We start from the raw sequence: 22,888 nt of genomic DNA on the forward strand, positions 1-22,888 counted from the left end.
CGACGAAGGTTAGTGAATAAATAGCCCTAAACTCAGATTTCAGTGCAGAAACTTGCAAATCTCACTTTCTCTCACTACATTTTCATCCCCCACCCCCTTCTCTCTAAGTTTCTGGGTCGGATTCTCGCTGGTTTGATGATCTTAGGCCACCACGACACTCTTGGAAGAGTTCTCTACAAATCTGATGGAGTGGATCGTTGGTGGGGCTAGTTTGAAATCCATCCCAGATTTGAGGTAAGACTTTCTATTCAGTATTTGACTTTCCTGCAGTTGTGGAAAATGTAGTAGTTGAAGAAATATTGAATTTTTGTTCTCGGAGATGTTATTTCCAAGGTGTTGAATAGGGAACCCTGTGGGTGTAGGATTGATATACTTTAAGGGCTTTTCAAAAGTCAGGTAAGGGGATAAATTAAGCTAATTGTTTTATGAAAATATATGTATAATCTTACAACGTTTAATTTCAGGAATATATATATATATATATATATATATTAGCATTATGTTTGGGAAAAATACTGCTGTAAATGATGATATGTTTTAAATATGTATAATATCCATTTTGTGTGGCATGAGTAATTTATTATGAATTACTGTTTTTTGGGAAAATGTTAAACGATACAAAGTTTTACCATGATATACCGGTGTACGGGTCGAAAGTTTTTATATGATATACCAGTGTACGGGCTAAGAGTTTTTATATGATATACCGGCGTACGGGCCGAGAGTTTTTATATAATATACCGGCATACGGGCCGAGAGTTTTTATATGATATACCAACGTACGGGCCGAAGATGTTCTCACATGATATGTCGGCATACGGGCCGAGCCTTTTATATGATATGTTGACGTATAGGCCGAGCCTTTTATTTGATATGTGATATGGCGTACGGGCCGTGATTAATAAAATACAAGATGCCAGCGTAAGGGCCAAAGATTTACATATTATGCTATGAAATGTGATATGATGATATTGATTTAACATCTATTATTATGGAATAGTAATGTATCACAATTTGAAATATGTTATATATTAGCAGAATCTGGTTGGCTTGGTTTAGGCTTACACAAGCACGGTACCGTAGTTATGTGATCATGATCATTATAATGTTAGGGTTATCGTTGTCGTACGGGGCAACATGAGGATGAATAGTCGATGTGGTTTATGGTAGTGTTGGCGGCCTTGGTGTATGGACCAGGTTTGGCAAACCCTTCGTACTTACAGACTTTACTTTTGACTTGACAGTGGTCGACCAACCATTGTCAAGTCCCGCCTTCGGGCCACACAACCCAGTGATGTGGGGGTAAGACCTGATCCTAGTCAACTAACCTTCCGGGGTTGTTTTTGTATTATTATTATATAAGATGAATTATTCTTATGGAAATCCAGTATGTTCTGTCATGTTATATATGATTATATATGTTTTCCCAAATATGATACAGACAGTTTCACTGAATATGTTTATGTATGGTTTTATGTATAACACAGAAATACTCATGTTGCCATACACTAGTATTAGTTTATTTTCCTTACTGAGAGGTGTCTTATCCCAAATTATATGAACATTTCAAGAGCCCCAAATAGGAGAGCGAATAAAGCTCCACAGCGCTAAAGTACGTTAGTCCTACCCTATCTAAAGGGTAAGTACTTGCTAGGGTCAGAAGTATTTTTGGGTGGCGACTCTAGTACTATTTTGGATACTTTTGAGATGTGTGTATCTATATAATGGTTGTAGTAAACTCTGGTATTGTGTCGAATGGTAATATGAGATGTATATGATTTTACGTTTCCTACTACTTAGGCTTCTGTGTTGTATTTCTGTTGTATCATTGGTACCCATGGGTTCAGGTTGATTATGATCTGCTAGCTTTATTATATCGATTTTTATTATCATGGAAAAAAACAGATCATTACACATCTCAATGCAGCGAAGAGGATACTCTGCTATGTCAATGGTACCATCATTGATGGTATGTTCTATTCATTAAGAGGTGACTACAAACTTATTGGATATTCAGATAGTGATTGGGGAAGGGATCTTGATGAAAGAAAAAAAAATATGACTAGATTCACATTCTTCATAAAGATACAATGTTTACATGGTCATTAAAGAAGCAACTCATTGTAATGATACGATCATGTGAAGCTGAGTATGTTGCTACCGGCTTAACTATTTTTCATGGTATATGGATCAGGACACAGAAGTTTACATCGAAAAACGATCAGCGATTGCACTTGCGAAGAATTCATTCTTCCATGAAAAGAGGTAAACATATTGATACACAGTATCATTTTATTAAGGAGCATGTCAAGAAGAATGAAGTGGAGCTGATGTCTTGCAAAACATATGATCAAATTGTTGATAGTTTTACGAAGCCACTCAGACATGATATTTTTGCAAGACTGAAGACAATGCTTGAAATGATAAAGTCAGGAGAGTCAAGTTTAAGAGGGGATGTTGAATATTAAACTTGATGGACAGCTACCTTCACCAACCCCAGCCCAATTTTGTTGAAATTGTTGAGCTGTAGTAGAGAAGTAGGCAGCCATCTCCACCAACCTCAGCCCACCTCTTTTGAATTTGATCTCCACCTACCATCCTTATCCATGGCTATATATATGGAGGTGTGTGTGTGTGTGTGTGTAATATATGCGGTGTAGAAGAGGGAGAGTAACCGGTGAGAGAAGAAATTGTGTATTTTGAGAACTCTTTGTGTTTTTCAGATTATTATTGAAATCAAAGAGTATTTGTGTGCAATTGAGTGTTTCCTCACTGAATTCAATCACAACCAGTGATTGAGCGAGTCCCCTCCACCCATCAAAAATTTGAAATCTTTCAATATCAAAATGTTGTATTAATGTTTGGACCCACTAAAATAAAATGGAACTCATATCTTTAAGATCCATACCAAGCAATACTCTTAATTGTATGGATTCAAATGTTAATGTGACATCTTGTGATTGGAGGATTTAAATTAGTAGACAATTTATATATCAATATGCTTCAACATTTGTCGTTAATGCAAGTCTAAAATCAAATTTAGTGACACCACTTTACTCTCTCTCTCTCTCTCTCTCTCTCTCTCTCTCTCTCTCTCTCTCTCTCTCTCATATATATATATATATATATATATATAATCAATCAAATTGTATAACAACACTTACTTTAACAGTAAGGAACTCTAATTTATTTTTTCACATAATTCATACATTAGTATATGCATGCGTTTATGTATGTATCTATACAATGATCTTAACCCTAATAAATCTCACATTACCTCCAAATAGAGAAATTATAAAGGAGGCTCGCCTCTTCATGTGTCACTATGCCTGGTGTCTACAAGTAACATGGATTATAATCAAGTTTCGCTATTGATAACTTGTATGAAGGCAAGTGGCCAACAATAATTGGACCTACCAACCACGTATCTCACATTTCAACAATAAACGTAAGAACACTTAAAGAGGTTAATCCCCTATATAATTTCTACTTTTGTTTTTAGTTATCCAATATGATTATACCTTCCAATAAAATTTAATTCCTAATTTCCCATCATGGACAATGTGGGGAAACAATCCCCTTTTCAGTGAACTCAACATTGTTGCACAAAGCTTTAGTGGATGTTCCCCCTCCCTCTCTATTGAGACTAATATTTTGCAACACTATCCCCTCACATGGGATGCTCTTACTGCACCCAAAGCTTATGGCTACTTCAGAAGCACTTGTTCCTTTGATGTTTTGGTACAACACATTCTTTATTTCAACTGTTGATGCCTGCATACGAGTCATGACTTGTAACTTTTATTAATTAAGCTTTAGTTAATCCTATGAAAAAGTATCATACATGAGTATTAACTATAAATAAATATACCTGTTCTGAGCATGGCTCCTTTTGGTCACAATAATTTTGGTCTATGATTATTGGGTTGCGAACATTATCCATTTCAACATTTTGAAATTTGATGTTGCTTGCACTTCCAGACCCTCCCTACATAAATAAAATATGTCATATACGTAGTGGAGGCAGGTGTCTTCATTGGAAATTTAAAAACAAAGAGAAGTTTTTAAAAAATTAGGGAGTTTTCCCTATTAAAAATACTCATTTGCCCTATTCTCAAAAGAAACAAACATAAAAATTAAGGTGCGGCTCAGTGGCAAGGACAGATCGATGAGAGATTGAAAGAGGTTCTGAGTTTGATTTTCTATTGGATCATTTCTGAATTACCTAGTGCTAGCTATGGCAAACGTGGTCAGTTCACCCTGAATTTGACAAGGAGATAAAGGTTCGAAGGGTCTGACAACCCTAGGTTTTTCGGTCATCAAAAAAGAAAATCAAAACTTTACAGTAAATGATGTTATTTAATAACAATTACTACTAGTATTAAATAACAAAAGCTAAAAAATATTTATATTTTATTATTTATATATATTTTTGTCCCCAAAAGAGAAACATTTTTGGACCCACCACATATATGTTTTTGTTTTGTTTTGTGTTTGGTTTTTTGGTTGGGTGCATTTTCAAATCTCACCTGCCATGTTTGTTTTGCTTTGTGTTTGGTTTTTTGGTTGGGTGCATTTTCAAATCTCACCTGCCATGTTTTGATCCTTACTCCATTGGTGGTTCCCGTAAGCCTAGCTCCATTTATTGTCACATCTGAGACATGGGCTTTTGAATTGTGTGCTCCTAAGCTTCCTACACTGCATGGGTTCAAAGAACACACACACACACACAACAAACCTTGAGTGACCAAAAGCATATATACTAATTAAAATCCATGATTAATGAATTGGTGAGTTAAGAGTTCGAAATTAAAGAACCTGATTCCATGACCTGGTCCACAGGTTATGTCCACAGCTTGTACGTTTTTTGATCCATTTACGATTGAAATACAGTCGTCACCTTTTGGCATAAGAATAATTTATGAAAGCCAAATGTTTACATGACAATTATTCACTGAAGTTTCATTAAATTATATAGAAGTAGAGTTTTAATTAATTGTAACACTTTCATCCTCTAAGTTGCATATTCGAATGGGTTTTATCAAAATCAAAATATGAACTTCAAAGAGTGCTAAAATTAAAACTTAAGGCCGGACCGAAGTTTAGTGATTTGTTGTATAAGTTACCCAATTATAAATTAGGGTAAATAAGAGTAATTTTGACTCTCTCTCTCTCTCTCTCTCTCTCTCTCTCTCTCTCTCTCTCTCTCTCTCTCTCTCTCTCTCTCTCTCTCGGGACTGAAGTTTAGGGACTTGTCGTATAATTTATACATTTATAAATTAGGATAAATAATAGTAATTTTGTCTCTCTCTCGGACCGAAGTTTAGTGACTTGTCGATCGTATAAATTACCCATTTATAAATTAGGATAAATAACAGTATTTTTTTTTTTTTTCTCTCTCTCTCTGATTTTACCTGTGCTGACAAGGCAGCTTGAGATGTGAATGCTTTGGGAATTGGAGACATGGATGCCATCAGTGTTGGGGCTGTTCTCTGGTGCACTTACGAAGAGATTGGAGGCTTGAACATGTGAACTTTTCTGGAAAGCAACATGAATTTGCTGTGCATTTTGGATCTTCAGCTTCCTCACCACCAAGTTCTTGCACTTGTAGAATGTTAAAGCCTGCACCCAAAAATTAATTCCCAAAAGGAAAAACACAATTTAGTACGTACCGTACATTTTGGGCTATCAAATTCTCAATTCTAACTTGAATTTATATAGTTTGAACAAAATTTAGTACAAAATTGTATTGATTAAAATACCGTGGGTGCATCCTTGCAAGGCTGCAAATCAATAAAAGAAAGAAAACAAAAATGTCATTAGCATATATTTGAATTCATATGGAAGACTGAAAATTGGTTAAATTTAAGGAATATATATATAGAGGTTTACAAGAGCTTTATTGAATTTGCAGGAGTTTTGCCACCATATCATGCCATTGCCGTAGAGGGTTCCACCACCTTCAACTACCAAGTTTTCAACACTTTGAAATACAAGCCAGTATCTCTCATCTTTCTCGTAGTCTGATGTGTTCGTAGATGCTTCGATCGTTCCATATATCTAGACACATTTTTTATAAAAGCACATATCGTATTTGTGAGGATAGTCTTAGATCAACAGTAAGATTGATTTCATTTTTTCTTTTTATTTGTAATGTGTATGGTTAGTCATGGGTTCAAATATAAGAAAATAGTCCCTTTGCATAAAAGTAGGTGTAAGGTTGTGTGCATTGTCACAATCCTCTCCCTACCCTTATAAAACAGAGAACCTTGCGACGGGAGGGCACGTTTTTTTTTTTTTTTCTCTTTCTCCTTTTTGCCAAGTCGATAACTCAAATGTCCTAAATATGATTCTTCATTTGTGTTTATATGGTTTCGAATTAAGTGAGTTTGGTTGATTCATTATCAAACCCTCCATCTAAAAAGAAAAAACAAACAAAGAAATAAAAGAAACAATTAATTATATGACATTTTCAAAATATGTGATTCCAAATTTGTGCCAAATACTCAGAGTAAAACTTACCCCTGCGACTATACGGTATATACCTTCAAATCACGAAAAAGATATAGGTACACATTACAAGTCATATATGCGCGCGCGTGTGTATATATATATATATATATCATGTATCTGCGTCATTAGAAATTTATAACTATTTATAGTAATGTCACATATCATATATACGGTAAAATTGAATTGGTCCTACTACACCATCAGTAAATGCGGTGTACCTAATTTTTTCTCTCCAATCCGGATGTTTTTAACATGCATTTCTCTAAAACAAAACCCTTGTAGCTTTGAGAATCTCTCTCTCTCTCTCTCTCTCTCTCTCTCTCTCTCTCTCACACACACACACACACACACATAAAACATAAAGAATCTGACCTGGAGGGTGAGATGGGACTTGCAAGGTCCTGAGAACCTAATAGGCTTGAGGAGATAGTTTTTGTTCTTGGGAACCACAAGAACTACAGCCCCCTTCGATGATGATCCACACGCTTCCTCCCAAGCCTTCTTAAATGCCTGCAGCATACTCATTTTATATGCACATATATGATTGAACACAATTAAACACATACATACATAAGAAATTAATCAATTAATTAATTAAGGACGTACCTGAGTGGCATCAGCTGATGCATGGGCTTCGTCTTCGAAGTTGGCAACGTTAACTATTTTAACGGACGCATTTGCGATGAGGTTCTCATTGACTAAATCGTCATCTTGGGATGCTGTGCTGAGCAAATTATACGAACAGCTGGGCAATGCTGCTGCTTGTTCAGAAAAAGGATCGTAATAATGATAACAATCGCCATCAGCAGCAGCAGCTTCATCATCTGTTTCGTTGAATATTAAGTAATTATCACTATTATGATTGTTTTTGTTGTTGTTGAGATCATCAGCTATTGGGTTGTTCAATACTTGCAGAACATCGGCAGTGCTGCTGCCATAGTAACAGGAAGAAGAAAAGAGGAAGGTGGTGATGATGATGATGATTAAATATAAGACGTGGGGTAGTCTTAGTTGCATAAGCAGTCCCATCACTATTATTTTCTGTCTTGTTTGGAGAGAAGTATATGGGATGGAAGAAAATGGATGAAGGTAAGGAAGTGATCAAGGATATTTATAGAACTCTGTTGAGAGAGAGAGAGAGAGAGAGAGAGAGAGAGAGAGGACTCTTTGGTGATGTATACATGGAATACTTTTTCTTTTTTTTTTTTAAAAAAAAAAGATAATGTCATTAAAATAGGAGAATTCAAGCAAAAATTAAATCATCCTCTCAAATAAAAAAAAAATACAAGAGATCTCTTCCCAACTTAAGGATCACCATCACCTCTGAAACATATGAGAACCCTACAATTAAATAAGTAAGTCTTCCAAGCATCTGTAATTGTGATTTTTTTGGGATTTAATTTAAATGCAGGCAAAACAAGGAATAAGGATTGGATCATAAACAAGGTCATGGAAGTCAGTAAGGAAGTTGGGGTCAGACTAGAAGACTGCAGTTGGAGCTTTGCAGACTATTTACAGAAATTGAGTTAAGGACTGAGTCCACGGATACGACTGCAGTATGCTCGTGAGTATTAAAATTAACTCATGAAATATTAGGGGATTGAATTTATTTTGCTGCATCCATATGTATCTATGTGTATGTACATGCATGTGAACTCATATATATATATATATATATATATGTATATTTTAGAATAAATACTAAGCATGGTACACGTACAGGGATGACTAATATAATTTTACTACTTGTACAAAAATAATTATGACTGCCTATAGAGTTTAGTTAAAATACAAACACACTGCAAAATCATATTGATTTGGGATATATATAATCAGTGTATGTACCTAATATTTTTTCTTAATTCTAAAGGATTTTCTTGATTTGAATCACATCTAAGAGTTTTATTTTATTTTCAATATGGTAGCGGATAACAATTGCTAATGCCCCCACAATCGACCATGCAGTAGTTAATAATTAATTAAACTCGTCCAATTTGAAATTCTAATATTGTACTCAGAGCAATCACATGTGTAATTGCATGAATTCAACATTATTTAATATATGTAAGTCCGCTTGTTGTTAAGTCTTATAACACGCTCTAATTACGTACCTAATTTAAACATCTACTTTATCTAGTTAATTTATTGTGACAAAAAAAAAACTTGCTAATTATGGGAGGTTGTGATTTGGTTAGGTACATTAATTTATGGTACTTATCAATTCTCAATGAAATTTTTGCCTTCAATAATTAGCATTGAAAAGATGAGTTGCTTCTTGTCTTGGGTAATTTCTTCATTTAATTATGTGGTTGTACATCCTCCCCAAATACTGATTATTATTCCATCATTATTGATTTTAGTTATTAATTAATATGTGATAGTTACGTGAAGGGAGATTATTATAGATCGATCAAAGATAATTAGGAATACTAATGATTCAAAGTATGCAATAATATCTTATCTGTAGGTTAAAGAAATTATTTATGATAACATGGGTATCAAATAATATATTACCTTATCTTTGACTAGCGCACCCATGACCTATCCTTAACTAATTAGTTTGTAAGGCGAAACACTAAGGAAATATGCATGCCTTGGAAGGCCAAAGCCACCTTTGAGGACCTCTTTGATAATTAAATTAATTAGCAGTAATTCTTATGCAAGGATCGAGTAAAGAATGTACACAAGCCAATAGCATAAACTTACCTTCTCTTTTTGAGATAATTGTATTGAAAAAAATAAAATCTATTTGGTTTTGTTGGATAATCAAAAAAAGTTTGTTGTTGAGTTCATGATTTAATTTTGAGATTCGATCATGATCTCTACACGTGATTTTACATAATAATCCTTCAGTTTCTAGTTACACTAGATTGTCAGTGGGCCTCTGAGAGGGCTTTACGTGTTGGAGAAGGTTCCAATTTCCCAAATGCACAAGGGTCTTGTTCTCGACCTATTGGCCAAGTAAAACACAATACTCGAGCCTACACACTATTATTAGACTAAGCAATTTTGGAACTTATCCAACAATTGGGTTGATACGTTAGGTAAGAGCTAGGTTGCAAATCATATGCTCCTAATAGATGTCTCTACACTCCCTTAATTAGTTAAGGCGGTGAGATACCTTAGATGAAGGGAATAAGATTGATGTAGATCTAGCAAATGGATTGCATACTATCATTAGTTTATTATACCTAATCAAGCCTCCCAAACATCATAATCCTTGAATCAACAACAAGGTTGCTCCTTTGTGGCATGTTGTTTTTTCGATTTGAGTCCAAGAAAACAATCTCTCTACATAAAAGTAGGGGTAGGGTTGTGTACATTGTGATGACCCTCCCCTTATCCTCACAAAGTGGAGAGCCTTATGGCATGGTGACACCTTCTCTTTCTTATGTTTTCCTTGTAGGTTAGGTCAACATGCTCTGATTAAATATGGGTGATATTGCTTCTCTCTCTCTCTCTCTCTCTCTCTCTCTCTCTCTCTCTCTCTCTCTTAAAGGGGTGAGCTTGCTAAAATTTTTCATTAGTTTAGGGAGAGGAAGAGATAACTCATGTGTAATTTTCTACGTACTAGCAAGATTAACTTGGGTAGCATCAGGCTAGGGAATGCTTTTAATTGTTGGTCTTGCAATAGAAGACCAAGTTTGCTTGATCCTAGTATTTCTTGTGCAAAAATCTTATATTGCCTCATTGCAATTGAAAAAATCTTTTGATTACCCCATCTTAATATGAGCATGGGGCATTCAAGTCACATCAAACGATAGAGGTGATTATATATATATGTTGCTCCTTGGTTATTAATTGGCTTCACATATAGACCGATCATGACAACTAGTGTTAGGTTGATCTTGTTGATCGTAATAAGTTTGTTTGTAATATAGGTTTTCCCTCTATTTTTCCCTTTCACATCTAAAGCTCAATGCCCTTCATCACCTTCTAATGACACATGTTGCCTACTTGCCCTCGCTCAGAGTCAATCTATGCACACCCTCTCTTTCTTTTAATTTCTCTCTTTCTTACACTCGTTTGGAAGTACTTAATTATTTTTTTTCCCCTTTTGTGCGAAATATGTATGACTACTTTAGACCTTTGACTAATGACCCCTAACACAACCATTATGCTTTGATTCACTCCTGTGAGGATACTATTACCAAAGGGAGGGAGATTAGGAAGATACTTCAATCACTGAGAAAGCATTAACCAAAATAGGATTTTCTTTTACATCCCCGCATATTTGACTTAAAGGTTGCACCATCAATTAGTAGCGTTCCTTATCATACTTTTCATGATCAACTTAATTTACCTTGATGAGGATTTTTATTTTATTTTTGAGGATGAACTCCATTTTACCTCAAATTCCTTTTTCTTTGGTTCTTAAGTATTATATGGAGGCACCTTGTTAGCCCATCATGGATTCCTAGTTCCTCTTGGTTTACTCCCCCCCCCCCCCCCCGGTGATCTAAGGCAAGAATTGTCCTTCACTAAACATGTTAAAGTCAAATGCTAACTTTGTTTTAGCTAGCTAGTTAAGAATGGATCATAATGATTGTCAATATTACACGATTGCATATCGTGCACCAATCATAGATATAAATGTATAAACTATTATGGATTTGATTCTGGCCTATTTAAAATAAGGATGAGGAGGTAGCTTAGATCGATCGAGCTTTATTCCATAGTCCACATTTATGCTCAAAACCCGTATTTATTTGCATTTTTAAGCATCATTTTAATTAAGCATGATTCTATCGTCATCTACAACATGAGAATGGTGATGATGATGATGATTGTATATTTAATTATTTACTTATTTTGTTTTAGATGCTAAGTATATATGATAGCAGTATAGAAATTAATAATTTGTTGGAAAAAAAAAAAAGATCTAAAGGGCAAATTGAGACATGTAGGAGTATTTTTCAAGATGTGTTAGATAACCTTTTATTCAATAGGGCTCCTATTATTCAAGGTTTGAGGACAATGGTCCATAGAGATTATAGACAATTAGTATGTTTACCACTTTAACATTAGGGGGTAGTGATTAGATTCTTATACATTTTCGAAATTAAATGATTATTTAGAGATAGTGGTCCATTTTATGATGATTAATACCACTTAATTTGTTTAGTTTACAAACTTTAATTTCTATCTAAACATACCCTAAAAACATTAGTAAGTCCATTTTAATCAAGGATCTTATTTGGAAAAAGAAAAAAAAATAATAAAAAAAACTTACATTGTATTTTCTCTCTTTGTATATTAACTAAATACTGTTAAAATTAAAAATATATTCAAATATAATTAAATGTTAAGAAAAGCAAAATACTTTGGCATGTATTTTTTGATAACCCAAGGACTCCAATTTTGGACACTATGGTGCGGCACCAAACTTGGGAGAGTGCAAGCCGTCTGCCCATTGACGCACTTCTGGTAATTTATCAAGGTAAATTCTCAAAGAGAAATCGAACATGTGACCTTGGGGTCACCAAAGTCACAAATCGTCATTTTACATTGTTCTTCTCTTTTCTTAATATCTTTTAAATTTTTAAATAGGCGCGGCACAAAGGGATATACAAATATATATCCTTTTTTTTTTTTTTTTAGCACGAAAAGAGATTTTAGAGATACTATTAATTAATTAATATATGTTACATGCAGCCATTAACTAAGGGATCATACATATATACATGCATGATGCATTATATTCTAGATATATAATGGGATTGCGAATTGGGCACGTACGATAAATTGTATTCACCAATTATTAATTATCAATTATTCCAAAGATGCATGCAAGAACATTCAAAGAACATGATCATGAGAACCGAGACCTCTAATAATTATGAGTGGGAATGGAGTGCCAATTAATTAAGTATATATACCAATTAGGTTTGTGGTGCAGAGAGGGCCAGCAACACCCCTAGTACGTATGCATGCATGCAGTTGTTTAATTAAGATACGTACGTATAGGACACGTGTTAGTATGGGATTTGCTGGATGAAAGCGTGTGGGATTGGCTTATTATATGTGAGTTACAAATTAAGAATTGCGTGAGGCAGAGGAAGAGAGATGGGGGATGGAGTAGAGGTTTGGTTAAAGTGCTTCTTGTAACTTACAGACTTTGTATTTATCATTGCCATTATATCATTCCATTTATATATATATATATATATAGTCCTACGTACCTTCATTCATTTGCTTTTATTAATTTCTACTCTCCCCATGATGAATGCATGGACAAAAGAATCACTTTAGCATGTCATCACGCCTCTCTCTCTCTCTCTCTCTCTCTCTCTCTCTCTCTTAATGATAGGATAATGTGTCCTTTGGTTAAAATTGTGTCATGTGACTGCAATACTTTTAGTAGAGGAGGCATAGTAATCCCGTGACATGCGACTCTCTCTCTATGTGTGTGTTTTAGTTAAATCTTCATCTATATATTCAATAATTTTCATTAAAATCGTATCATATATACTTGTGTGAGGTCAAAAGCGACATAGTTTAAGTAAAGAGGCCATAGTAATCTTGTGACATGCTGTGTGTGTGTGTGTGTGTTTGTATTGTGTTAAAGAATTGGGATGAAAGAGGCGATAAAAAAAAGTGACATCATGCGTGTGTGCTAAATATTAGTGATATTAAAATATTATTATTATTATTATTATTATTATTATTATTATTATTATTGTGTTAAGGAATGCATGGTTGGTCATCTAACTATTTTACCAATTTTAATGGATTTAGCTTAAATCTATTAAAATGACAGGGATCAATCTCGCTAATTACCTATTAAGAAGCTAACTCCTTCCATGAGCAATACATAGTTAACTAATAAATTATTTTTAAAATATTAATTAACTAGGTGGTCTATGAAACATTATGTTCTTTTAATTAAATAAATTAATTTTAGTTTAAATTATTGAGTATAGAAATATTAATTTTTTTTTTTTATAACCTAGTGATTCCAGCCACTAGCACGCCATTTTGATACCATGGTGTGACACCAAACTCAGGGGGTGAAAGTCGTCCGCCTATTAACGCATTCCTAGTAATTCACCGTCGTAATATCTCAAGGACAAATCAAAACCGTGACTTTGGGATCACCAAAATCACAAGTCACCCTTACCACTTGAGCTGGCCCGACTAGGCTTGAGTATTTATATAAATATTGGTTCAATTCACAAGTAACATATATGCATGTTACTTCTCTTGGCCAACTAAATAAAGACTCCTTAAAAATTAGGTCTGTCACCACAAAGCCCATTGACCCATTTTGACCTAAAGGGGGCGAGACTTTAGAGAGAACTCATTTGATAAATAGTCCTGAAATATAATATGGGCACGTGATATAATTAAAAAGAAAAAAGAAATTTACTATAATTTATTTATTGAAATAATAAAAAATATAAAACAAATGTACTATAATTTATTCATTGGATGGACACACTTTTGCAATCATTAATTAATTAGGCGAACATGTTGGGTGGCATTAATTAAAAAAATTGTTTATGACTGGGACTGGCACTCAGTTGCTACTTGGCTCTTGACTTGTTTGTCGTCTTAGGGCTGGACTGAGAGGTTAAGATAGAAAAACAAAATCTCTTTGTATAATTAAAATATAAGTTAGATAGACAATGAAAAAAAGGGAGAAAAGTAGCCATAATGAAATACATTTGAACTCACTTTCGGTAGTTCTTTTTGCCAAGGATATAGCTTATAATTCCTTTCAAAAATCATCATGCTACTTTATTCTCTTTTCCTTTAAGGGGTAAAATAATATTCTATTAAGATCAACGAATGAGCTCAAGCAAGGAGTTTGAACTCGAGAACATCAGAAAGAGACTGTCGAACATCCAAAAGATACATAATATTGAACAATAAGAAAGAGAAATAAGAAAAGAAGAAGCTAAGTCCCCTGGCAGATACTCCAATTGTTAGAGATGGAGCCAGAAACACAGCTGGAGACGCGGCATTGTTGAGTCAAAAAATGCGTGGTGAATTTAATTTCACGCGGTGGAATTTATGGTGCAATTTATCTCTTTGTTGTATTTCTCATTCTTGATTAAATTTTATCTTATTTGTAATTTAATCCTAACCCTATAAAAGGAGGGTTGTGGAAGATGTTTTATATAGCACAGCATAGCACAGTGCAAAGAGAGCACAAAGAGTGCAGAGAGAGCTGTGAGGAAGAAAGGAGGAAGAGAGAGAGAGAGAGAGAGAGAGAGAGAGAGAATTGTAACATTTTTCGGCTAGTTATTGAATAGTTGGTGTGTGCTCCGTGGACGTAGGTCGTTCTTGACCGAACCACGTAAAATTCTTGGTGTCATTCTCTTCTAGATGCTCACAGGGTCCTAACAAGTGGTATCAGAACCTGGTTGGAGCAGAAAAGCCAGATTGGAAGTGATCCAGAAATTCAGAGCTCTGTCTAGTAGATCAAAATTGTGTTTTAAGGCTACCATCGTATTCTTCTCGTCGAGATGAAGAGAAGGGTGCTCGCCAGAGCTCGAACGGAGTTCAGACAAGCCCGCACACGCTCCCACACGTATTGTTGGAGCAAGACGCCTCTCCACACGCCGAAGACGCGCCGCACGCGACTTCCTCGCCCGAATCGCCTCGACCCGACCCGGTCCTCTACCTGACCCGAACCGGCTAGTCACTCAGACCTGAGTTAACCCAGACCCAATTGTTGACCCGAATCTGACTTGCCGCTCAGATCAACGCCCACGCTACGTCACGCGCCACATCAGCTGACACGCCAGCGAGAGCCACGTCAGCGAGCACCACGTCAACAAGCCACTGCCACGTCAGCAAGTGGGTTCCACTGCCACGTCAGCAGGTGGACCCCACTGCCATGTCAGCAGCACGCCATAGTGCCACGTCAGCGCCACATCATCAGTTTGACCAGGTTTGACTGAAAACTTTGACTGAGCTTTTCGGGGTAGTTTTGGGTCTGTTTTTCGAGCGACTCAAACCATTTTTAGGGTTTTCAATCGTTCTGGATCCATCCATGCTATCCATTTGAGCTAACTCTATCTCTAAATTAACAAATCAAGATGTCAAATGAAAAGAGCTCAAAAATCGAAATGTTCAACGGGAACAATTTCGGTTTCTGAAAGATGCAGATAGAAGATTATTTGTTTGGTAAGGAATCGTACTTACCGTTGAAGGGTAAGCCAACATCCATGAACGAGGATGAGTGGGAGTTGCTTGATCGAAAAGCCCTCGGAGCCATTAGAATGACGTTGTCGAAATCTGTGACGTTCAATATCAAGCATATAACATCCACCAAGTCTCTGATGGATGCGCTCTCAAATATGTAAGGGCAGCCTTCAGTCACAAACAAGGTACTTCTCATGAAAAGACTATTTACGATGAACATGTCTGCAGGTGAGAGTTTCAGCAGGCATCTGAATAACTTCAATGAGTTGTCTGATCAACTCGCCTCAGTCGAGATAACGTTTGATGATGAGATTCGGGTTCTACTGATTCTTAGTCAGCTGCCTGAAAATTGGAATGGTGTCGTCACTGCCATCAGTAGCTCCGCAGGAAAATCGAAGCTTGCATACGATGAGGTCGTCGACATGATTTTGACGGAGGAAATAAGAATGCAGCCGAACCATAGCTCCAATTCGAGTTTAGCCTTGAACATGGAGAATCGAGGTAGAGGAAATAGGCATGGACGATCAAACAACCGCAGCAAATCTAGGCCGAGAAATCCCAGAGGTACTCAGGACACAGGTTCTCAGAGCACTAAAGCTATTGAGTCCTGAAACTGTGGAAAGACCGATCATTACAGGAACCAGTGTAGGAGTCAGAAGAAAGAATTCGAGACGAGGGCAAAGACAGAAGCAAATATTGCTTCCGAGAATGATGAGATGTTAATCTGCTCTTTGGAGAGCAAGCAGGAGTCTTGGGTCATAGACTCCGGAGCCTCATTTCATGCCACATGCTGCAGAGATTGTCTAGAGGAGTATACACCAGGTAATTTTGGTAAGATGTACCTTGACAACAATCAACCTTGCGACGTAACCGGCAAGGGAGTTGTGAAAATCAGTATAAACGGATCAGTATGGAAACTAAAGGATGTCAAGTATATTTCAGACCTGAGAAAGAATTTGATCTCAGTTGGTCAGCTGGCAGATGAGGGATACACGACGAAATTCATTGGTGATGAATGGAAAGTCTCAAAGGGTGTACTAACGATTGTACGAGGTAAGAAAAGTGGAACACTTTTTCTAACCTCCAATGCCTCCATGTCTATTTCAGTTGCTGCAAGAAATGGCGACAACAACATCTGGCACCAATGACTTGGTCACATGAGCGAGAAGGGACTAAGGGTGATGCACTCAAAGTAAAAATTGAGTGGTCTACAGTCAGTGCAAGTTGACATGTGTGAGGATTGTATAGTCAGGAAACATAAGAGAGTTAGTTTCCAGATAAACACCCGTGAATGTGTTGGGACACATCAGCAGAATACCGAGAATCCTCATGTGGAGGAACCAGTGGAGCAGATTGTGGCACCACTGTCTCCTACTCCAGGTCCAGAGATTAGGAGAGCTACTCGGTCACATATACCAGACAGAAGGTATATTGATTACTTACTTCCTAGAGATGGAGGAGAGCCCGAATGCTATGATGAAGCATGTCAGGTGGCAGATACGAGCAAGTGGGAGCTTGCGATGAAAGATGAGATGAAGTCCCTCACCTCCAACAGAATGTGGAAGTTGCCCAAATGCCTTCACAACAAGTGGGTGTGCAGAATCGAAGAGGAGCATGACGGCTCCAGAAGGTACAAGCCTCAGTTGGTAGTTAAAGACTTCGAACAGAAGGACAGGATTGACTACACCGGCATTTTTACACCAGTTGTGAAGATGACAGCCATCAGATTAGTCCACAGAAATTGAGCAGATAGGAAGGTGGCGACTACAGAGGGGTTGAAGTTGTGTTCAACTTCAGTTGATCTTCATGCCTAAAGACATAATATGAGCACATCATTTATTCATGATACTGGTTGAGAAGGTGTCTCTGTTTCCAAGTGGGAGATTGTTAGAGATGGAGCCAGAAACACAGCTTGAGACGCGACATTACTGAGTCAGAAAACGCATGGTGAATTTAATTTCACGCGGTGCAATTTATGGTGCAATTTATCTCTTTATTGTAACTCTCATTCTTGATTAAATTTTATCTTAATTGTAATTTAATCCTAGCCCTATAAAAGGAGGGTTGTGGAAGATGTTTTATATAGCTCAGAATAGCACAGCATAGCATAGTGCAGAGAGAGCTGTGAGGAAGAAGGGAGGAAGAGAGAGAGAGAGAATTGTAACATTTTCCGACGAGTTATTGAATAGTTAGTGTGTGCTCCGTGGACATAGGTCGTTCTTGACCGAACCACGTAAAATTCTTGGTGTCATTCTCTTCTGGATGCTCACAAGGTTCTAACACCAATTGTGAGGAAGCCGCTACGTGTTGGGTTTTGTGAAGCCTAATTGCGTTTGATCTAAATGATGACTCGATTTTTCTTTAATGAGATATTTTTATCTTAAGGCTTAGTACTCCATGGAGCGAAGGATTGGGCCGTAAGGCCCAAGCCACGACACTTATGGACTAAGCGGCCCAAGCTGTACTCGTGCGGGTTGCCGCCAGGAAAATTTTTTGGGCCCGTTTTGTAACGCATTTGGAACCTTATGCGCAGCATATAAAACGGTTGTTTTTTGGGTCATCAGGTTAAGTCGTCACACTTCGTGAGAGATCGAGAGAGAGAGTACTATTATACTGCCGCACTCTTTGTATTTTCTTCCTGATAATAGTGAAATTTCTACAACTCTGTGGACGTAGGCAAAATAATCGAACCACATAATACTGTTTTGTGCGTGTGATTGACTTTTTTTTTCTTTTTTTGCGTGTATTCTTTCTCTATTTTGTTTCTAATAGGTTTCGGAAATTTGTTGTTAATTCTCAACACTATGTACATTCCTCTTGAAGCGAAAACATTTTTTCTTCTCTATATTTCCCTTGGAAAAATAACAGTTGATTGAATTCTCCCCACACCAACTCTACCAGATGAATTCTAACATGACTCTAAAAGAACAGATTATTCAGAATTATTGAAACTACTTCTGTAGGCGAGTTGGATTGATCCTTAAAGATTTTAGTATTACTCTCCTTCCATGTCTCCCATACCACTCCGACTGCACAGCAAGCATGAGAAGCTTCGTTGCATCCTTAGACTTGAAAAGACACCAACCATGTAGCAGTTCCATGAAAGAATAAGGCATAATCCATTGCAGCTTCAGTCGATTGAGGATTATGGTCAAGATATGCCATGAGTAATCACAATGAAGAAACTAATGTTCCAGACTTTCCTAATCATGTTTGTGTAAGTGGCAGAAGGATGGAAAGTGCCAATCTTTTTTTTTCAAGTTATCCCCAACCAAAATTCTGTTTCGGGCGATGAGCCATGTGAACGTTGATACTTTTGTCAGGATGAACTTGTTCCATAATAATTTATAGTCAATCCCTGCCTGCATCCCCAAGCTGGAACTCTGTATAGCTAGCATTGTACATACTCGCCACTGTGTATGTATTACTTTTAGAATGCTTCCAACAACAAACATCTACTATATTTGCTATAAGTATGGCACTCCTTAGAATGTCTAGCAGACCCTCCAGCTCCACTGCATGAACAGCTCTGATTCTTCTAGTGAAGATAAGGTTCCATGCTATGTTTTCGTAAGTTATCTCTGACCATAGATGCTACCTTGGCCTCTTTATGAATCGCCCATTCAAAAAAAGTTTGGAAATAAGGTTTTCAACAGTTTGTTGGCCACCCAAATGTCTGGTTAGAAGGAGGCTTTGTGACCATTCCCTATGTTTATCATTGCATGCTTCCAGAAGAATACTTCTTTTGTGGTAATGCCTTTCCAAGCACCGTTAGCATGTTTCTTCTTGTTGTTTAATGGTTTCCATGCCTTATCCATATTTTATGCAAATCAAAATTCTCCGGTTTCATTCACCTTAATATTCGCATTTCAACAACTTTTATTTTTTGGATTTGTTGTTTTTTAGTTACCCCACATTTTGATCTATACAACATAGTTGATCTTGAAACAATCATATATAAATTTTTTATTTTAATTTTAAAAGCATTTTACGATCATAGAGCATGCTCGAAACGTTACTTTATTTTACCTAACTTACTTTAACTCTTTGTATTACATTTTATTCAATTTCTCCCTCTACTTGTATAATAGATTCAAAGTATCAAAATTTGCTAGTAGTATTAATTTGTTGATTATCAATTTTATTCTTTTCTTCAATATTCCTACTTACATAACTAAAATTACACAAGACTAACATTCAATTTTTCTTAATCACTAATTATATTTAAATAAATATTTATTTTTAATATAATTTGATGAATACAAAACATAATAAAAAAAAAAATTATTGTTATTTTTTCTCAAATAAAATCCTTCCTCCAAGTTTGGTCTAAAACAAAATCACTCATAAGAAAAGTTTGGTCTAATTATTAAACAAGTGCATCGAGTGCAAAACTATGCTCGTCCACTTAAATTGCCGTTTTCAAAATTTCCGTGCCTCCCGCTAAAACGGCTTGTCTTCCAAACACCGAACTACACTTCTCGAAATCACTCTCAAGTCTCAAGAACCAAAGCTAGAAGAGCTGGAAGAAGAAGAACGACTCGCTTTTCTGATCCAAAAATGTCCAAACATGCGAATCCTCCGCCAAATCCACGCTCGTCTCCTCACTTATCTCCTTCCCGTCGCTCCCATCTCCTTCCCTCTCAGCAAACTAGTCGGCTTCTGCGCTCTTTCTCCTCTTGGCGACATCGACTACGCGCGACGAGTCTTCTCACAAATCCCTAACCCAAGCATATTCGCTTGGAATTCCATGATAAGGGGTTATTCCCAAATTGAAAGCCCATCAAAAGAACCCTTTTCCTTCTTCAAAAGATTGATCAGAAGGGGTTACCCCAACCCCAACACCTTCACCGCGGCTTTTGTCCTTAAGGCGTGCTCTGTGGTGTCGGCCTTCGGAGAAGGACGGCAGGTTCATGCCGGTGTTCTGCGATCTGGGTTGCTCACAAGCCCCTTTGTGCAGACCGCGTTGGTCAATTTCTATGCGAAATGTGAAGAGATTGGGTTTGCAAGAAATATGTTTGATGAAATTCCTGAGAGAAATTTGGTTGCCTGGAGTACGATGATTAGTGGGTATGCGAGAATTGGGTCAGTGAATGAGGCTTTGAGTCTGTTTAGGTTAATGCAGAAGGAGAGTATTGTTCCAGATGAGGTTACAATGGTTAGCGTTATTTCTGCCTGCGCAGCATGGGGGGCTTTAGATATTGGAAGATGGGTGCATGCATTTGTCGAGAAGAATTCAATCAAAACTGATCTTGAGCTTAGCACCGCGTTGGTCAATATGTATGCAAAATGTGGTTGTATAGAGAGAGCAAAGGACGTTTTCAGTAAGATGCCAGTGAAAGATACGAAAGCATGGAGCTCGTTGATTGTGGGATTGGCAATTCATGGGCTTGCCAAGGATGCATTGGAGACCTTTTCTAGGATGGAGGAAGCCAAGGTAAGAACATAGAAGAGTGTGTTTAATTGCTATTAATCTTAGTTTTATAATAGAGGCATCTACCATAGTGGGATCCACTCCACATGTTGTTAAAGCCTATAGTTGATGTACACATGACCTTATGCATGCATCAAGATGGTGCCTGCCTTGGAATTGTTTTCTGGTGTAACTTTTTTTTTTTTTTTTTTGGTTCTTCCGAATTGAATGGACTTCAAATAGTCATACTAGAAGTTTGATTTGTGCTGACTTGCTATGAATGCTCATGGTGATTTTTCACAGGTGAAACCTAACCATGTAACCTTCATTGGTGTTCTGTCTGCTTGTGCCCACAGTGGGCTAGTTTCTGAGGGTCGGAGATATTGGTCTGGCATGCTCAAAGCAGGTATTGAACCATCAATGGAGCATTACGGTTGTATGGTTGATCTACTCTGCCGAGCCAGCCTTGTTGATGAGGCATACATCCTTGTTGAAACCATGCCACTTGCACCAAACCCAATAATATGGCGAACACTACTTGTGGGTTGCAAGAAGAATAGGGTTTTGGATAAAGGTGAAATAGTTGCAGAGCGGCTTCTAGAATTAGAACCACTTAATGCAGAGAACTATATCCTCCTCTCAAATCTGTATGCGTCAGTTTTGGATTGGGAGAAGGTAAGCCATGTGAGGAAGAAAATGAAAGAGAGAGGCATTAAGACTGCACCTGGTTGCAGCTCCATTGAAATTGATGGATTTGTGCATGAGTTTGTCCTGGGGGATTGGTCACACCCTGAGATGAAGGAGATAAGGGAGGTTCTGAGAGAAATCTCTGAACGGGTGCGCAAGGCTGGTCACAAACCATGGACTTCAGCAGTATTGCACGATTTCGGTGAGGAAGAGAAAGAGACTGCTCTCTGCGAGCATAGTGAGAGGCTGGCAATTGCTTATGGGTTATTGAAGACTAAAGCACCAGTTGTTATTAGGATAGTAAAGAATCTAAGGGTTTGTGATGACTGTCATGAAGTGACAAAGATCATCAGTGAAGTGTACAAGCGAGAGATCATTGTAAGGGACCGGGTTAGGTTCCACAAATTTGTTGATGGCACTTGCTCTTGTAGGGATTACTGGTGAATGTGATGTTGCTCTCTCAAGGGTGACTTGCTATGGGAAAACGTGCTCATTAACACAGGAGCCTCCTAAATCCAAATGTACCTAATTTGGGAATTTATTTAATTAGTGTGGGCCATTACTAAGAGAGACAATCGTAAGAGCAAGAAAGCAGAAGCAGAACGTCCCTCATTGAACAGATTTCAAGGAACAAATGTGGCAAATAAGATAGCAAATATTAGTTGATCAGGATACAGGGAGATGGACCAGATGATTTCTTGGGATTTTCTAGTGCTCAAATTTCCAAATACTGCTGTTCATTGGAATTCCCTGGGCCATCCACATGACCTTCATGGTTATATTTATTCTTTCATATCTGTTGTTTGGATGAAATTCCAATGCTTTGTGTGGGAAAACATGGAGAAATTCATACCATATAATATTATTTTCATCTCATTACTCGCATTCTTTTGCTCACCACTCATGCATGCCAGTTCATGTTTTCTGCATACACATCCATTGGTGATATGATCAATTTTCCTCATATAACATGTGTTTCTCCAGGCTCTTATGTATCATATACGCACATAGATGTCTTTTTATTCCTTCCCCTTCGGATTGAGGTCTCAAAGCGGTTTTTCAAGCACTTCGACCACAAACCACAACCCCTTCCAAGATTTTTCCTAAATTGCCTATTCATAC

The 22,888-nt window shown here is 37.0% G+C and overlaps 2 protein-coding genes across 3 annotated transcripts; one reads left to right on the forward strand and one right to left on the reverse strand.

Moving 5' to 3' along the window:
* Positions 1–3,165: 3,165 nt before the first annotated feature.
* LOC131167359 (polygalacturonase-like) lies at positions 3,166–7,592 on the reverse strand. Of its 2 annotated transcripts, XM_058126136.1 has the most exons (9): positions 7,120–7,592; positions 6,886–7,023; positions 5,893–6,060; positions 5,763–5,783; positions 5,415–5,622; positions 4,819–4,900; positions 4,590–4,698; positions 3,872–3,988; positions 3,166–3,774 (listed from the first exon to the last, which is right to left on the reverse strand). In XM_058126136.1, exons 1-9 carry the CDS (start codon positions 7,540–7,542, stop codon positions 3,553–3,555), a joined length of 1,488 nt encoding a protein of 495 aa, XP_057982119.1. In that variant the 5' UTR covers positions 7,543–7,592; the 3' UTR covers positions 3,166–3,552. The 2 variants fall into 2 exon arrangements, with proteins under 2 accessions (XP_057982119.1, XP_057982120.1); XM_058126137.1 differs by lacking the exon at positions 5,763–5,783.
* A 12,442-nt stretch (positions 7,593–20,034) lies between these two features.
* On the forward strand, positions 20,035–22,648 carry LOC131167360 (putative pentatricopeptide repeat-containing protein At5g40405). Its single transcript, XM_058126138.1, has 2 exons — positions 20,035–21,103; positions 21,383–22,648. The coding sequence occupies exons 1-2, from the start codon at positions 20,237–20,239 to the stop codon at positions 22,208–22,210; spliced, it is 1,695 nt and encodes a 564-aa protein (XP_057982121.1). The 5' UTR covers positions 20,035–20,236; the 3' UTR covers positions 22,211–22,648.
* The last annotated feature ends 240 nt before the right edge of the window (positions 22,649–22,888 follow it).

This window comes from Malania oleifera, chromosome 11 (genome assembly GCF_029873635.1).
Source record: "Malania oleifera isolate guangnan ecotype guangnan chromosome 11, ASM2987363v1, whole genome shotgun sequence".
Classification (NCBI taxonomy): domain Eukaryota; kingdom Viridiplantae; phylum Streptophyta; class Magnoliopsida; order Santalales; family Ximeniaceae; genus Malania; species Malania oleifera.

Bases quoted from the DNA above. Each gene is read 5' to 3' on its own strand.
- LOC131167360 (XM_058126138.1), top strand. From the start codon at position 20,237: ATGCGAATCCTCCGCCAAATCCACGCTCGTCTCCTCACTTATCTCCTT. The intron at 21,104-21,382 runs GTAAGAACATAG...GATTTTTCACAG, and splicing joins CTAGGATGGAGGAAGCCAAG to GTGAAACCTAACCATGTAAC.
- LOC131167359 (XM_058126136.1), bottom strand. From the start codon at position 7,542: ATGGGACTGCTTATGCAACTAAGACTACCCCACGTCTTATATTTAATC. The intron at 7,024-7,119 runs GTACGTCCTTAA...AGTATGCTGCAG, and splicing joins CATCAGCTGATGCCACTCAG to GCATTTAAGAAGGCTTGGGA. The intron at 3,775-3,871 runs GTATATTTATTT...ACTCGTATGCAG, and splicing joins AGGAGCCATGCTCAGAACAG to GCATCAACAGTTGAAATAAA.